General features: G+C 42.7%; 3 protein-coding genes and 1 long non-coding RNA gene across 4 annotated transcripts; 2 read left to right on the top strand and 2 right to left on the bottom strand.

Annotated features, from left to right (window-relative positions):
* Positions 1 to 921: 921 nt before the first annotated feature.
* On the bottom strand, positions 922 to 2673 carry LOC135616717 (CBL-interacting protein kinase 6-like). Its single transcript, XM_065116205.1, has one exon. The coding sequence runs from the start codon at positions 2442 to 2444 to the stop codon at positions 1104 to 1106; it is 1341 nt and encodes a 446-aa protein (XP_064972277.1). The 5' UTR covers positions 2445 to 2673; the 3' UTR covers positions 922 to 1103.
* Positions 2674 to 7081: 4408 nt separating this feature from the next.
* LOC135616715 (WRKY transcription factor WRKY28-like) lies at positions 7082 to 8551 on the top strand. The gene is made up of 4 exons (XM_065116204.1): positions 7082 to 7241; positions 7326 to 7391; positions 7468 to 7770; positions 7849 to 8551. The coding sequence occupies exons 1-4, from the start codon at positions 7161 to 7163 to the stop codon at positions 8239 to 8241; spliced, it is 843 nt and encodes a 280-aa protein (XP_064972276.1). The 5' UTR covers positions 7082 to 7160; the 3' UTR covers positions 8242 to 8551.
* Positions 8552 to 11021: 2470 nt separating this feature from the next.
* Positions 11022 to 13617, bottom strand: LOC135616714 (probable receptor-like protein kinase At1g80640). Its single transcript, XM_065116203.1, has 10 exons — positions 13443 to 13617; positions 12915 to 13073; positions 12562 to 12812; positions 12349 to 12481; positions 12207 to 12270; positions 12036 to 12132; positions 11853 to 11955; positions 11569 to 11687; positions 11404 to 11493; positions 11022 to 11327 (listed from the first exon to the last, which is right to left on the bottom strand). Exons 1-10 carry the CDS (start codon positions 13615 to 13617, stop codon positions 11175 to 11177), a joined length of 1344 nt encoding a protein of 447 aa, XP_064972275.1. The 3' UTR covers positions 11022 to 11174.
* Positions 13581 to 16297, top strand: LOC135616716 (uncharacterized). Its single transcript, XR_010488452.1, has 3 exons — positions 13581 to 13720; positions 15783 to 15943; positions 16025 to 16297. It is a non-coding gene; the product is annotated as an uncharacterized LOC135616716 (long non-coding RNA).
* The last annotated feature ends 897 nt before the right edge of the window (positions 16298 to 17194 follow it).

The raw sequence follows: 17194 nt of genomic DNA, 5'->3' as shown, positions 1-17194 counted from the left end.
TTGTAAAAATTATGTGATGATTTGAATTATTCAACTTGCACTTTTGAGAAATATAGTTTATTCCTCGTATACTTGAGGAGTCTTTTTATTGCAAATTCTGAATACAATTACTCCCACAATAAATGCCAATAATTATGATCGAATTAGGAATGTGATAACTTTCAACGCATTTAATATTATACCGAGGTATCAATCATAGGACGATGAGATGTCTATCACATGATGTTGAGGTATTCTTCCTATATATCAATATTATGTGAGAAAAATAAATATAAGAAGGAAAGGAGACTGAGGAGAATAGAAGGGGTAATCATCAAAAATTCTAACCTATCAACCATGAGATTTCTCCTAATTACAGAGGTACATACAGCTTAACACTTGGATATTGAATCTCTATCTAATTACCTAATGATATTGAATCTTTATGGATATCTCATATCCACACCTTTACTCATCATAATATCCATCATACGAGTGATCTTTTAAGTTGAACGGGCTTTATGACTCAAACTCGTTCTAGGAGAACTCCTTTTGATTACGCGTCTACTAGTCCGATCGTCGGCCACATGTGCCCAACGTTGTCCGTGACAGTCGACCAATCGATAATGTGTTGCCACGCAATGATTAAGTGCTCGTAGTGTAATCCTCTACCTATCATGTTTTGTAGTCTACATGGGTTTGAGAGAGGAGAGGAGACGGTAAGATGTGTGTGTAGAGGTCTTGCGTCATTTTTTGAACCTCCATCCACCTCAGTGTAGCTTCCTTTGGTGGCTTCTTCAGCTCATCGACATGGCTCAGTTAACAGAACCATGGATTCCCCCTGTTCTTGTTTCTTCTATGCTTGCTGGATACTGTTCTCCCTCAGAGAGATGCTGTTGTTTGCTTTGTGGTTAAAATAATCGAAGCAGTGATACTGAAAAGTAGAAAAAGTGGAACCATTTCTACACCAGCGGATCATCTTCCACAACCACTGAACACAGCAGAAAGAGCACGAGAGAGAAAGCTGAAACCAGTCGCTTACAAGAACAAATCATGAAACGAGAGAGAGAGAGAGAGAGAGAGAGAGAGAGAGATGAAGTGAGCTTCCATAGTTCCAGATACAATTAAGCTGTAGCAGTCTGGCCATCAGATGAAGCCCACATGATATCCTTGAGCGCAGGGCGGAGTTCGTCGCTGCAGAACTTCTGGTACTCCAGGGTGTCGCCGCCGTCCTTCCTGACCGCCACCACCAGCACCGACGAGGCCACGCTGAAGATGTCCGCGGCGACCGCGAGCTTCCCCTTCCTGCCCCGCCCCTCCCCTTCCAGCCTCACTCCGGTCGCACTGCTCTTCGTCACCCGGTACTTCCCTGCTGCTCTCGCCGCTACACCCTCCAGCCTCGACACTATCCCGCTCGCCGGCTCCCTCGTCGCGAACCTCATTTCCTCCTCCCTCCTTTCCCCTCCCACGAACAGCGGCGAGAGATCGAACCCCTCCGAGAACGATATCAGATGGAACGCGTTCAGCCGCTCGGGCTCCTCCCCTTCTTTCCCTGCACATTCTTTGTCGCCGGTCTCCTCTGCCGCCGCCGCCGCCGCTTCCGTCGCACGCACCCCCTTAGGTAGGGAAGACTTGTTGAACCACGGTGTCTCCATGAGCTTCTCGACGGTGATTCTAGAGTTGGAGTTCGGATCGAGCAGCCTGATCATGAGCCTTCGGGCGTCGGACGAGAACCACGGCGGGCAGCGGAAGTCGCCGCGGCGGATCTTCTTGTACATGGCGAGGAGGTTTTCGTCTTGGAACGGCAGAAACCCCGCGAGGAGGACGAAGAGGATGACGCCGCAGGACCAGAGATCGGCCTTGGCCCCGTCGTAGCCCTTCTTGCCGAACACCTCCGGGGCAACGTACGCCGGCGTGCCGCAGGCGGTGTGAAGGAGCCCGTCCTGCCGAACGTGGTCGGCGAAGGCGCTGAGCCCGAAGTCGGCGATCTTGAGGTTCCCCTGCTCGTCCAGGAGGAGGTTCTCCAGCTTGAGGTCGCGGTGGTAGACGCTGCGCCCGTGGCAGAAATCGACGGCGGAGACGAGCTGGCGGAAGTAGTGGCGGGCAGCGCCCTCCCGGAGCCTCCCGGAGCAGGCGACCTTGGCGAAAAGCTCGCCCCCGCGTACGAGCTCCATGGCGAAGTAGATCTTGGACCGGGTGGCCATCACCTCGTGGAGCTCCACGACGTTGGGGTGGCGGACCATCTTCATGACCGAGATCTCGCGCTTCACCTGCTCTATCATGCCCACCTGCACGATCTTCTCCTTGCCCACAACCTTCATGGCCACGTTCTTCCCGGTGCGGAGGTCCCGCGCGAGGTGCACCTTCGCGAAGCTGCCCTGCCCGATGACCCGTCCAAGCTCGTAACGCCCGTGGAGAACACTACGGCCTTCCGACGACGGCAGCGGCGGCGGCACCTCCTCCATCTATATGAACCCTTCCAGCTACTACCACCAAAAGCAACACAAAAGCAGAGGAACAAGTTGGGGGCGATGACGACGATGGGCGGCGTCTACCCGTCCTCGACGTGTTTCCGGTGGCACCCTCTTCCGGCGAGCTTGTTGGGCTTCCGGCCGACTCCTAGCTCAGAGTGCGATCTCCGCATCATGCTTCTGCATTGCCTGACAGGGAGGCAACACCACGCAACCTGGTTCATCGAAGAGACCGAAGAAGAGGAACGGGGAGTTTCATAGCAGCGAGGCGGCGCAACAACATGAAAAGACCAAACTACCTCTAGGCTCCTTTCCACTGGGGACGACTTGTCGGGCCCAAATGGGGGGGGTAGAATGGTCTCATGAGGGTGACTGAATAGGGTTGAAACGATCAAGACCGTCTCTGCCTTTGATCGGTGTCATCACAGCCGTCCGATAGACCGACGCACGTCCGTATTGAGCGAGTGAAACCCAATGTAGTAATACTATGTGCATGGAAAGGATTTACTCTTCGCCTGGCAACGTTTCATTTCTCCTAACAAAAGGGGCTGAGATGGTGCCATGTAATGCTTTCTATGAATGCAATAACTAAATTTGATACTGAATTACCACAAAAAAAAAAATCTTATTTTCATCAGAAATATCAGATAAAGAGAGCCACGGATTTAGTAAAATTTTGAATTATAATGAACACTTTGTATGGATGAAATGAATGACATTATAAGATGCTAATAGGATTAATAATGGATAATACAGTGTATCTGCTCATCTTGATTGAGCTTCATCAATGTTGCCACAGTAGGAAGCAAAATATCGGTGACAGGATCACAATTTAGCATGCAGTAACAGTAGCAGCTTAGTGTCTACCCACGTATCGATTTAAATTGTAACAGCTAATTCCGATTTTGATTTCAGTATCATCTCCATAGTCGATAAAGCCAGCTGCAGTAGAGGAATCCAAATTGTCTCCTATTCATTGCAATAAACCTGTTCATGGATGCTAGCTACTGATATAGAATCTAAGGTTGGTTTCCTTGTTTATTTCATGATAATATAGAAGAAGAGTTGCAGGCTACATGCATCCACTGACAAGGTTATGGCAGGAAACTGGGGGAGGCTCTACCTGGGGAAGAACAACTGGGATATCTACAACTGACATACTTTCATTGGCTAATCATTCTGTCTCTTTATCGATGATAGATACAAATAGGCAACTGGTCGATTCTTACATTTACTACACCATTTTATGTTAGAGTTCCTCGACACTCAAGATTGCTCGAATGGCAAGAAGACAAAACCCGAGTCAGAATTCAGACAATTATTGAGAAGAAGACATAATTCTGTGATGCCAAACGTTTGTGGTCAGAATATTGTCAGCGTTTAGTTCCATCCGTGGCCCCAACTCTCGAGAGCCTGCATTCTGAAGGAGGGCTGAGAACTGCTTGTTTCCTGGTCTTCTTCAAAGAATCCACTGTGGGCTGTGAAGGTTCCACTGAAATCTTTAGCTGTGATTGAACTGCATCAGCAACTTTGTGTGTGCAAGTCTAATATGATTCTATTTAACATAAACGATAGGACAAAACAAGAAACGAGATTCTATTGCCTCCCATCTTCCATTTGAGAAGGAAGCAGCTTGCTCGCTTTGTTGCTCTATGATTGCCATTTCGTGGGAGGTTAGATGAATACCATCGAATGGGGTGTTGGGGGACCAAATGGTTGGGAATCTTTGTGTCTCAAAAGAGCCGATGCATGCCATGTGATGCTGGAGCTTAGAAACCCTACGTTCTTTTCTAGCAATGGACTTTTAACAAACACCTAGTGCAACACTTTTGTCAGCTTTCTCAACCTCCATGAGAACAACACATGTAGGCAAATCTGGTTTGGGATGCTTGAAAGCTTCTCCCATTGGACAAGGGGTCACGAGGCCATACTGCCTTCGCCAAGTGTTCCTAATGATAGGATCTGGTTTCCTGCGTCAAAATAACTTGAAGAAAAGGTGCCAATCTTTGTGCTTTTGATCCATTCATCATCTCCTTCCTAGTCTCTTTGGTCAATGCATGCCCGGATTGATGAGAACAAGAGCACAAGTTGGTCTTGTTCTCCAGGGCAAACGTCATAGAGTGAGTTTTCTCGTCAACCAGAATCCTTGAAGCCTGCCTCTTGCAGCAACCCTGAGGTAGACTTGATCAAGCATATTATTGCAGCATAATTAATGTGACATGACAGTCACGGATTGATTGGTAGCAGAGCACAAGTTCGTCTTGCTCTCTGGCCTGCTCAATTCCTGCAAGAAACCTTAGCGTGGGTTTCTCTTTTGATTAAATGCCTCCCAAGTCTTCAACTTGCTGCAACTACTGCATGGATCAGCATAGATGACGCAGAAGATCCATGACTCAAGACTCTATTATTACTGACTTCAATCTCATTCCACGTCGATACCTACTTATTTGGGTTGTATGGAGAGCATCTGTCCGTCTCTGTATGTGTGCGTGCAGGATTCAAAGCAGCCGGGCACGTATCAGCCTGTGGCAGGTGAAGAAGAAGAGGGCGCAAATAAGTAGTCTCCATTGTCCATTGTTGATGGTACAAACTTGGGTATCTCAGTCATCGAGACTGTTACTTCTTTTTCCTGTGTGAACAGCACAAGTTCTTGGCTAGGGAATCACTTGGAAGAAAAGGTAGTAGAGAGATCCGCTAAGAATGGTTATCTCGATGCCAAACTAGTCATTCTCTCGACATCATGTCACTTGTTGACGATGAGTCTCGAAAACCTTGAAGCCTGTTCGAGCTCAGATCACTCTTTTTATGGCCATTCGCAGCCCAAAATGGCACTCCGAAACCCCAACACAGAGAGAGAGAGAGAGAGAGAGAGAGAGAGAGTAAAGTAGATATGTAAAGTATTACATGTATATTAGGGATCAGTGACATGATTGTTCGTCCTAATCGGACACAAGCTTGAGATGCATGGGCTGAATGACTGATTCGTGAATGGGTGGTAATTACCAGATGAATGCACTCATGCATGCACGCGGGTTGACCGCTTTTACAGTCACACCATGAATGTTGACTTCATGGCTTTTGGATTGAAATCTCGATTACGTTTCTCTACGTTTGATTATTTCTGTCTTACCTAATCCACGTGCTACCGCAGCCGCCAAGAAAAGTAAAATTAAGCTCACATCATCTCTCATTTACCGTGACAAATACCTCATAATGAGAGGGTCGTGATGTTGAACCAATTACTTTATTTTTTTCATATATTTCATACATGTAATAAGAAAAATAAACTAAATATAGACAGTATATAAAAAACCATATTTATTTTTATTGGATAATAAAGAACCTGATTATATTATGTCTCTAGTTAGCCATTGATTTTGTCTTCCAGAGTTTATTGACTTACAGCAACACCCGAATTTGAAGCAACTCCACTTAAATAACATTAAGAGAGAAAGATTATTTTATAAATTAAATTAAAATTATTATTTTTAAAAACAAATATTATACATTTGAATTTTTATAATTGTAATGCATCAATGAAAAATGTATAAATGAATTGAGTTTTGTTTCCTAAATGGAGCAATGAGACCCATGAAGGTGTGAGGACTTCATTCTAGGAGTTCATTATTCGATCCAAAGCAAACGAGTGTGATAGTTATTTAATTTTTTTTCTATCATTCTTTCATTTATTCCGACGATGTTAATAGATATCATATCCATTTCTTCTTAGAATGGCTATAATTGCATTCGCTTGGATTATGACTCATGGTCAAGATTCAGGATGGGCACACGTTGACCTCACCCCGACACGAGGGCGGACTCACCATGACCTTTTAGACCCATCACTATGCCCATAATTTTAATTTTTCTTCATTTTTAGATGCACCAAATCATGCCAATTGTCTATTTCAACCATGATGTACGAGGATAATATTGTGCACGTGCGATATCCCACTTCAAGTTGCATTCCTTTGATCGATTTTGACTTGTTATTCTTACTACACACGTGTGACCTTCGTCGAATTATTACTATACTTCAAGTGGTGCTTGGTGCATGCAACATCATGTCTTTTTAGCTTAAATTAAAGGTACAAATGTAGCTCTTTATCTTGTTATATAGCTTATTAGTTGATCTACCACAACACAATGAATCGAGCTGGCAAAACTGACTTGGCAATGGTCAACTTATATTTCATCAAGGAATGCATCTATGTATGATATCTTGCTCCAAATGCTGATACTGTTTGCAATCCTGCGATGACCTCAGTTGAGGCTTGTCGGCCATGAATGGGTGGCGGTGGAAGTCAACAGGTCTTCGTTCTTCCCCTCCAATTATTTAGCCTTTTTTTGGATTGACTTCTTCACATGCCAACGGCCGACATCCCACCGTCTCCCTTTTCTCTGTCGGTATTAGAAGACCCGTCCTAATCGTTCCTCCAAGTCTTCCACCCATTCATGCATCCCCAGTCATCTTCTCTCCCTCTCTCTGTCAACCCTCAACGGGGCCTGCCCATGACGACAAGCGTGCACGTTTCATGGATGATGATGATAGCTCCAACTCTTGACCGAGTTCTTCGTTCTGATTCCAAGGTGTTTTATATCTATTTATAGTGCTCAATCCGTCCCCTCCCACTTCTCAGACCTGTTATCATTCATAGAAGCGCAGGTTTATTAGTTAGTCACCACCTTACCTTGCCTCCTACTTTTATTATGGGGTCAAGTTGGTTGAGTTGCCCCTCTCTTAATCTCGACCTCAACGTCGGCTTGCTCCCGTTTCCTGTCGATTCTCCGGTGAGTGCAATCGGTCTTCCATCTTCTTTCTGAACAGTTTTTGATTCATTTTGTTGATTAGTCTGTTCTTGATGGGTTGTGCAGAAAGCTGTTTCGGCCATGGAATCCAAGCATGTCGACAAGAAGGTGTCGATCAAAAACGAGAAAGCTGTGAGTTCTTATCGATTAGCTGATGAGTTTATATATGCTACGGAGTTCTGATGATGTGCCACCTTCTGTCTCTTAGATTAAGGCTCTTGAGGCGGAGCTCGTTCTGGCAACCGAAGAGAACAAGAAGCTGAGTGAAGTGCTCGCGGCCACGATCGCCAGTTACAGCGCGGTTCGGAAACAGCTGATCGAGCAGATGAACACCCCTCCCCCCGAAGGAGGGTCTCGATCTAACTCGCCGCCGGGAAAGAGGAAGAGCGAGAGCCTCGATGCTAATATGGAGAGCACGTCGAGCGAAGGCTCCTGCAAGCGAGTTAGAGACGACTGTAAACCCAAGGTCTGGAAGCTCCATGTCCGCTCCGACCCGTCTGATACAAGCCTCGTAGGTTCCACAACCTTTCTTTCTTCTTCTTTCTTTCATGTTCCTGGATCGAAGCCGACATCTTCTTCGGGTCTTTAGGTCGTGAGAGATGGGTATCAATGGAGGAAATATGGGCAGAAGGTGACCCGAGACAATCCATGCCCAAGAGCTTACTTCAGATGCTCCTTCGCCCCTTCTTGCCCAGTTAAGAAGAAGGTGCAGAGGAGCGCGGAGGACACGTCGATCTTAGTGGCGACGTACGAAGGCGAGCACAACCATGACCTGCGTTCTCGGCCTGGAGCTCCAAGTCTGCGTCCCAATACTGCAGCACCTGACCTCAAGTCATCAGGATCGCAACCGGAGATTGAGTCGCAGGAGTTCCAGCGCAGTTTGGTGGAGCATATGGCTTTCTCGTTGTCGGAAGATCCAGCCTTCAAGGCTGCACTGGCCACCGCCATCTCCGGGAATATGCTTCCCCTGCGAACTAGCTAACTCTCTGCTCCTCGAGATGACTGAGGTGATGCCAAAAGTTTGGTTTCTGTTCTTATCAGTTGAAGTAGACGATCCACCAATCCACAGACTGAGTTTGATTCGGAAGAAGAAGTTCCGAGTTCGACACACCGATCGATCGATCCCGAACGAAACTTCCTCTCGGAACAAAGGTCAAAAACACGTGCTGTTGACTTCTCGGTCAATGTGCCAGCCAAGGAAGTTTCGCAGTTGCTTATCAAGGCGATGTCGTTGTAAATGCTTTAAAAATTGTGTTGGTATGATAATGGACATCCAGCCATTGATTTGTGTATGATGAATACGAATGCGAATACAAATGTGATACGCAATGGATATTAGTTAGTCAACATAAAGTGAAATCTAATTAAACAACTGTTCGATTAAGTTCTATAATCTGAAAAATATATGCAAGAAATATAATGATTTAAGGGATATACATCTAAGTTAGCGAAACCTTGTGATTGGAACCCAACATATAACTTTGGGCCAATCTGCTCAATTAGAAGCCCAATTATCACCCAAATTTCCCAGTCTTCTCCCCGTATAAAAGGAAAGGCGCTTCCATACATCCCGCCACTTCGTCGTCTCGAGGGATTGCGTTGCACGGCATTCACCGACAGGAACACCAGATGCCGGAAAGATGGTATCGCTTCCCCTCTCTTAGGGCTTCGATTACTTCTCTATGGATTCCACCGCGTTGTAATCCTTCTCGCCTTTGCTGATCTCTGTAGCCGAAACACAAGACGTTTGGCCAGAACCGCCCTATCCCTCGATGGATCCGTATGAGGAGCGGCAACACCATCAGGTGTCTCCTTCTTGAGCTTAGTTTCGATTGGCCTTATTTCTTCGTCTTCTTCTTGTAGCTTTTGGTTGCTCATACTCCTCGTCTTCCTTCTTCTTAGGGTTTTGGGGACGCGTGTTCGTTTTCTTTGGTTGGTTGAACCAAACAAAAGAGCGAGGGACTAATCGCATGATTGGACAATCACTTGAAATAGAGCAGGGAGGTATTCCTAAACATTTGTAGTTACTACAGTCTTTTCTTGGTTAATTGCCCAATTGCTTATGCACTGGACTGCAACTTCAATCGCATAAATCATTAAAATGGTAATAACAAAAACTATTGGATTATGTCAATAGTCAGCAAATAGCAAAGGTTAAATAATTATATTGACCTTCCAAGGAGCTAAATCATCTCAATCTTTTGAAGCTTAAACTAGAATAGCCATTGAGATTCATATGAAATATTTCCTAATCAGCCTTACATGATATTTAAATCATAATATTCAGGTATATCCTTTGTTTATATTGGGATAATTAAGGACTGAAACACACTTCCACCTTTTTTGGTACTTTTAATTTTTCTTGAACAGGTAACATAAGGATTAAATGACAGATGAAAAATGTACTTACTTTAAACTTATAATGTCGCCATATCTCTCTTTCTTTCTTTTTCCAAACAGAAAAGTTAATGCATTGCTTCACAAAGAGGATACAACCTGTGCTTTGGAGATCAACACACACACACACACACACACACAAAGGTAAATCTCACCGTTTACCCATTCATTAGCTAATGCATTTAGAACTGTCCTTTACTAGCATTTCAACCAGGTAGTCAGTTTAAAGGTTGGCACACGTGTTTTGATGCCTGCACTTGACTACTATTCAAGCAGGTGGGGCGATACACTATTGAGAAAAGCACTGCTTTTTGTTTTGTTTCGGTGCATGAACCTTTAAAATTTCCAAAGCCAATCAAGTATGCCTGCCTTTACCTAAAGGGGTTCAGCACATTGTGGATGTCGGACACAAACTACATCTGAACAATAGGGGCCAATTGTCTCAACCAATCAGACCCTGCATAGTGTCTACTAGCAATATGATTGAAGGTTCAATATGAATATATGGCTGTGACTGCAATCCCCCAACCAATCAACCAATCTTTGTGCCAGCTATTTTGTGACTGTGACTGCTGAATTATTCTCTGCAAATTGATACATATGGCACTGTCTTTGCCTCACTGATGAGGGACTTGTTAAATCTAAATCTGAGCAATATTTTATAATAAAGCAACTAGCTTAGCCAACTATTAAATTTCGAGTATCAAGATGAATGATATAGAAGTTCAATGTGATTACATGTTTTCCCTCTGACATAACAAAATCAGTATGTTAAGAGGAATCCTAATAGATAATTATCTCTCCATCAATAGAAAATTGTCACAAAAAATATAAAATAATTGGTAACTTAGAGCATTAACCTTCACATCTCAGAACTTGCTAGACTTGTAATTTGCTGTTGTTTTCACTCGAAGTAGCAGTGAGCACAGCAAATCTTAAATGGTTGAGTCATGGATACTATCAATATGCCTATTATAACACACTTGGTCCCAGATTTATAGTTGGAGATTACTAAATGTCAAGATGCCAAATAGAAAAGATTCCAACTTCTGAGTTCAGGTTAAATTATCTCACTTGTGACTTTGGGAGATTGCTCAATGGGTGTTTGCCCAATTCGAAGCATATGCATGTGAATTGCTAAACTTTTAATATGAGACTCTTTGATCCAACAAATCAAGAATGTCGAGTGTGATAGTTTGACCTTTCTTGAATTTTGTTCTGTGAAATTCATATTCAAATTAATTAGATCTGGCAGGCACCAATTTGTTCCTGAGTGCAAAAATTTAAATCTACATTGGTTTTTACAACACGTCTCAAGGAAAAAAAGACTTTTCCTCTCAAGCTGTTCCCTCTGAACTTTACCACTGGAAGAAGTCAAAAACTGAAAAGCTTTTTGCAGGTAATCGAAGACACTTGAACTGGGAGAATAGGGAAAGAAACCCATAGTAGAAAATGCTGTGGTAGCAGGCTTGCTACGTTCAGGTGATTGCCGTACCACCGTGTTGATCCATAATCAGATTATTCTTGATTTGAAGTCAGTATTGGCTGTATAACTCTTAGCATTCCACCGAGCTCTACTGGCACCAAAGGAATGAGGGAATGAAGCACATCGGTGATCAATGGCCTGTAACTAGGTTCCTGCTGGACACAGAGTACAGCAACGGCAGCAACCTGATCCATGCCACCATCTTTGTTAGAGGAAACAAAAATCTGCTTATGGGAAGTATGAATCAAGAGGAAAAGACACCTGGTATAAGTGTTTCAGATCCATTGTATCCCTGATAACTGGATCTACTATATTTGGAACTTTCGATCTGTCAGTGAGCTGGGGCATGGCCTGAAGACAAACAAGTAAAACCAATGAGCACTGTCTTGGAATAGATGCAAAAACTTGCTGGTATTTCTGGCATACCCAAGTCACAATTGACTGGCACTGAGATGATTCCAGCTTTTCAACTGGTTTTCTTCCCATCAGAAGCTCCAACAGCACAACTCCAAATGCATAGACATCACTTTTCTCAGTGAGCTTACCTGAAAGAACTCAGAATTATTTCTGTCCTACATCCATTATGTAGCTTCTGGTTTCTTAGTACGATCACTAACAATATCAGTTGCTATGTTTTGACATCAAATTAACACCTGTGGTTAGCAGGAGAAAGAAAAATATACAGAAACAGAACAAGAGGAATCGAGTACCATCTAAAAGGTACTCTGGAGCTACATATCCAAGAGTGCCGGAAAGCTTTAAAGTGCCTTTGTTATGGTTTCTACTAAGCACTGCAAGGCCAAAGTCCGAAATCTGTAACCAGAAGCAATTCATTACTGAAAGATGGCAGATGACGCAGATGCTAAGAAAAATTGTTTAAAGATTGCATTTACCTTGGCATTGAAGTCCGAATCTAGGAGTATATTGGATGATTTCAAATCTCTATGAATCACCGGTGGGTTACAATGCTCATGAAGGTACTCCAATCCTCTGTTTGCCAGATCATATGAATGATTAATACATGGGGAAAAAATGATATTTAGAAGCCGTGTTGAGATCTAAACCTTGCAATGTCAAGTGCAATCTTCATGCGAAGATGCCAAGTTAAAGCTGATCCATGGGATGGTCCTGCAGATATAAAACAAACAAGACACTCAAGATTTCTGCGTTCATGCCATTCCAACTGGAACACAATAAGAAATGTACCATGCAGCTGTGTTTCCAAAGATCCATTTTGCATCAACTCGTAAACGAGCAGCCGGGTTTCTCCATGAACACAGTAACCCAGAAGAGGAACTATATTGGGATGCCGAACTCTTCCGAGCAAATCAATTTCATTCTGGTAGAAGTCAAGGCATATAATCAAACTAGAGAACAGGAACCGAGGTCGAGAAAGACAACGGTACTCGAGATTCTAACCGCGAATTCTCTCTCGCAATCCTGCCCGCAGCCATCTAGTTTCTTCACTGCAGCAAATACCTCCCTGTTGAAGGTAGCTTTATACACATGGCTGAATCCTCCTTCCCCCAAGATATTACTCACGCTGAATTTGTTGGTTGCCGACTCCAGTGATGCATAGTCGATGGTTGGCAGTAATGTTTTCTTGCTCGTCATCTTGAAGGAGTTCAACTTGCTCAAGACTGGGCCAAATGTGAGTCCACCAGCAGTGTCTGTTGCGTTGTGTGAATGATGGAATTGTCAAGAGCGCAATACACATCCAAACAGAACAGTTTCCACGGTTTCGTATATGCTAAGGATGTCAGAAAACAAACCTGAACTCTCAATGTCTTTGGAGTCGAGCATTTGGCGGCTCCGCCGCCAAAAGAACCAAGCACAAAAAGTGGATGATATGATTGCTATAACGGCGACGGAGGCGAGCACGATTGCTACGGTCAATTCTTTGTGGTAATGGTGATGGTGGATCTGCATCACTGCTCTCCAAAAATAAGACCATCATTGAAGGTTGATCTCTAAAAAAACTTAATTTTTCGAGTCGGATGAGAAAAAAAAACAATCGTACGTCGAGAGGATGAAGGAACTGAGAAGCCAAGCAAGAAAAGAATGGAACTTGAACACTCTGATGCAAGATGCAGGAGAGAAAAGATGGAATAAAATTCAGAATAGCATCATAGAGACAAGATCTTGAAACGCCATGATCTAAAGCTACCAGATCACAAGGAAAAATGGGATCTTTCTCAGTAGAAAAGGGAAAAAAAAAGATGGAGGGAGTCGACGCCGACACCCGGTGAACTCCGAACCAAGTAAACCGTGAGCACCAAAGAGACCACGAACGGGAGTACCTGCAGGTGCTGGCGCCAGGAAAGAGGAGGACAGAGGAAAGGCCTGGTTTCGAAGGGAGGAGAGGGGGGACAGTGCCGGAGACCCTTCGGCGTCGGCTTCGGCGAGAGACATGAACAGAAAGAGGCCAAGGATCCAACTACAAGGAAGAGGAAGAGGTGCCGGCGGCCTCCCCATGACCCCTCTTCTGCAAGAAAGAAGTCTCGAGGAGGTCTCCGACGGAAGTGGGGAAGATAAAGTAGCGGCAGGATGGGTAGGAGATCCAAATCACGAAACCAAGGTGAGTAACCCAGTTTGAATCCCTTGCCTCCTCCTCCTCTCTCTCTCTCTCTCTCTTTCCCTGTTTGAAGAAATAGGATCTATATTGGTAATCTTGGTTGATTTTTTCCTTTTTTTTATCTTAAAAGTGGGAAGGATAGGGACACTTTTCACGGAGAATAGGAGACCAGGTATATGTGTGGGGTTTAGATACAAAAACCCAGATCATATTGCAGTTACATAAGCAAAGAACAAGAGGAAGGGATAGAAAGCATCAAGGTGAGGGAGGTTAGAGGGAACACTATTAATTACAGGGATATAGAGAACCCATATGCAGGTATAATGCTATTTAGCATGTCAATTCACATTGATCATGTAGCAGTTACATGAGACGAGAGCGAGAGAAAGAGAGAGTAAACTAATATGAAACATTTTCTTTCTAAGTGAAATCCTTAATTAATTTAGCTTTTTTTTTGCCAAATACCATATCTAATTTTGGCAAATATGAGTTGGAACAATAACAAGAATATTTCTTTAGAAAATATATAATTAGACTCATTCATGAATGTTTCAAATCTAAAACCTCCATGTGGATAAGAGTTATGCTCTATTTCAACATAGCTAGTACATGTTTTATATATATATCCTGGTAGATTAATTCATAGAAAATATTGAATGTTTGATTTTGTTTTTTCACATCTTACTCTTACCTTTTATCTTAATCATTTGTCAATTTTGAAATGAAAGACATCATAAAATTGATTTGACCAACATAAAAACACAGGATGTGATGAATAAATGATTGAGATGTGAGAATCTGAAAGCTATATCCTACATATTATCATGTAGATGTGGAGATTAGCACATCACTTTAAAACTGCATGCATGCCATTGAGCATCATTTTATCCTTCCAAAAGAAAGTCATTTCTACTTATTGATTGGTTTTAGTTACATAAATAAATAAATATGGCCTACATATCTGTCAAAGAGCCTTTTGTAATTGATAATAAGATAGATTTATATACACACATACATATATAAATTTAACTAGACACAGGTAAAAGGAGCAATGTTGGCATCAACATGTTCACCTGTTCAGCAGCCTCACGAGCTGTGTATTCTAAGATGACACTGTCCACATGGACAAGAAGTACATATAGTCTTTGTATTATGGCTCATAATTTTTCTTTTGGGAATCTGCTGAGATCATGCAGCAACAGCAGGCTGCCTTGATCATACATGGTACTCTGCATTCACTCAACAACTGTTACTTTCTGAGCTCTTGTAACAGCTTGCACTCACAGTTCCCATGAGTGTGTCTCCTCCAAAAGAAGGCCACAAAAGTTTCTTCTAAACTTTAATGCTAAAAGTTTTAGCTATTTCCATTTTTTTTATATCTTGATTAGTAATCTGTTTTGAATTAGGAAAAAATACATACCATAAGATTAATTTGACTAAAACAAGCAGACAATTAAGATGAGAAAAAATTGAGGGTAGGATGAAGGAGATAAATAGTTTTGAGACAAACAATTACATGCTCTTATGGAAGCATGTAAGTTTGGAATCTTCAATAGATAAATAGTGTGTCGGATCAAAATGGACCCAATCAATACAACTATGAGAGATAATTGAGCCAACCAAAGTCCAAGTCTCATTCCCAAAGCAAACCCTAATGATTTCAATGTCATAGTTTCCATCCATTTCCTCCTAGGAGACACCTTGTGCACACATGTCAAGACCACTATGCCCTGATCTGAATATATATACATATATATTAAGGAGAGAAAAAAAATGTGAGAGAGAGAGAGAGAGAGAGAAGAGAGAGAGAGAGAAGAGAGAGAGAGAGAGAGAGAGAGAGAGAGGTAATATTCCGTGTGTGCCTTGGGGATGCAGTGGTTGGAATCTTAGCTCAGGAAAATGAACACCATCACCTACCTGGTTTGATATTGATTCTGCCAACTTGATGACAGGCCACATCTGCTAATTGCCTGTTGGCCTAAATCATCATCATTATTTTTATTTCTATTATTGTTCTTATTGATCTGCATCACACATGACATGAATCCTTTCATCTACAATGCAGCAAAAGGGTCATCAGGGGCTACCTTCTCGATCCAAATCTTTTGATCTGTTCAAGGAAGCAGGTATCGAAAGGAAGGATTCACGCATCAGCTAATCCTATAGCTGCTTTTGGACACGTATATGGAGCCTTGGCATGCAAGAAACAACAATCCCCCTCCGTCAGTAAGAACCATTATTTCCGCTCCATTATAAGTTAGGATGATGCTTAAGAGACTTGACATTTATCATGTTAATCTAATGCAGGTGCCATATATTTTGTGATGTGAAAGAGGTTAAGAATGAAGCATTGGTGATACAAAGCTCAGGAACAGGTATTGGACACATTAAACAACCATAATGATTTCACTAATTTACAAGACGTTTGGTTAATGCACTAATCCTCCTTTGGCTTATTATGTGTCCGTTTGCTCTCTTCCTTCACGGCGGATGACTATCTAAAGTTAGAAATAATTAGATCATCTCGTCTAGAGGAGTTTAATATGTATTAAGAATAAGATACATGTCAAAGGACACACGTTGTTTGCTGATCCAAATAAAGAGCAACCGACAAAGGAAACACAAATTAGAATTAGCCTAATCTAATCCATTTTTTTTAAATCTCTAACATAGGTCTTATACTAACTATTTACCGTTGGCAAGGACTCCACTGTGAAATATATTTGGGTAAGAACATACTTTGCCCATAAGCAATCAAAACGAAAGGAAATGAATTATCTTGCTAATTATAGTTAGATCTCTTTACTCTCTAGATTTAAAAAATTTACATTGAAATTCTTATAGTTATGAAAGTAAAACATTTAGTCTCATTTATCTTAATATGATCGACTTTACTGGCAGAAGATACAACACATGTAGGAATGATACGGAAAAGATGAGCAAGAAGATTGTTCCAATATCTTAATTGTGTTTTCTTTTATTATACCATAATAATCGATGGTGGTGGTGGTTGACAAGAATAATACTATGATTAGCCTTGTCAATATCGATTCAAACATTGATGATCGAGGATAGGGCGACGGTCACGGTAGCAATAGCGGTTTGATGATGGTGGTGGTGGATCTCGGGGGTATCCTTGGAGATAGACATGGTAGAGTCCAAGAGGTGGAGCTTGAGAGACTTTTATGGGTTCTTGCCGAGGGATGAGGAGGAAGAGGAGGAAGAGCGATAGCGGGAGATAAGGCAAAGGGAGAGGATGAGGACGATGACTATTGTATATCATCCTATATCTATGTCAGCGTCGCTCTACATCAGTGTCAACAGGAGGTGAGGCAAAGGTCTTGCGTCCTGTTGATGCAAATGTAGAGTGGCATAACACCGGCATAAATGCCTCACCTCCCACCTACGTAGATGCAGAGTGGCGTCGATGCAAATACAAAACGAGCACGATACATATGCAGGATGATGCAGAGCGAC

This window comes from Musa acuminata, chromosome BXJ2-7 (genome assembly GCF_036884655.1).
Source record: "Musa acuminata AAA Group cultivar baxijiao chromosome BXJ2-7, Cavendish_Baxijiao_AAA, whole genome shotgun sequence".
In the NCBI taxonomy this organism is placed as follows: Eukaryota; Viridiplantae; Streptophyta; class Magnoliopsida; order Zingiberales; family Musaceae; genus Musa; species Musa acuminata.
This window is presented reverse-complemented; position numbering and strand designations above follow the sequence as displayed.

Excerpts from the sequence above, each read along its gene's own strand:
- LOC135616717 (XM_065116205.1), bottom strand. The coding sequence starts at position 2,444 with ATGGAGGAGGTGCCGCCGCCGCTGCCGTCGTCGGAAGGCCGTAGTGTT.
- LOC135616714 (XM_065116203.1), bottom strand. The coding sequence starts at position 13,617 with ATGGGGAGGCCGCCGGCACCTCTTCCTCTTCCTTGTAGTTGGATCCTT. Across the intron at positions 11,688-11,852 it reads TCCAGAGTACCTTTTAGATG|GTAAGCTCACTGAGAAAAGT; the intron begins GTACTCGATTCC and ends GAGTTCTTTCAG. Across the intron at positions 11,494-11,568 it reads GCCAGTCAATTGTGACTTGG|GCCATGCCCCAGCTCACTGA; the intron begins GTATGCCAGAAA and ends GTTTGTCTTCAG.
- LOC135616715 (XM_065116204.1), top strand. The coding sequence starts at position 7,161 with ATGGGGTCAAGTTGGTTGAGTTGCCCCTCTCTTAATCTCGACCTCAAC. Across the intron at positions 7,392-7,467 it reads CGATCAAAAACGAGAAAGCT|ATTAAGGCTCTTGAGGCGGA; the intron begins GTGAGTTCTTAT and ends TCTGTCTCTTAG. Across the intron at positions 7,771-7,848 it reads ACCCGTCTGATACAAGCCTC|GTCGTGAGAGATGGGTATCA; the intron begins GTAGGTTCCACA and ends TCGGGTCTTTAG.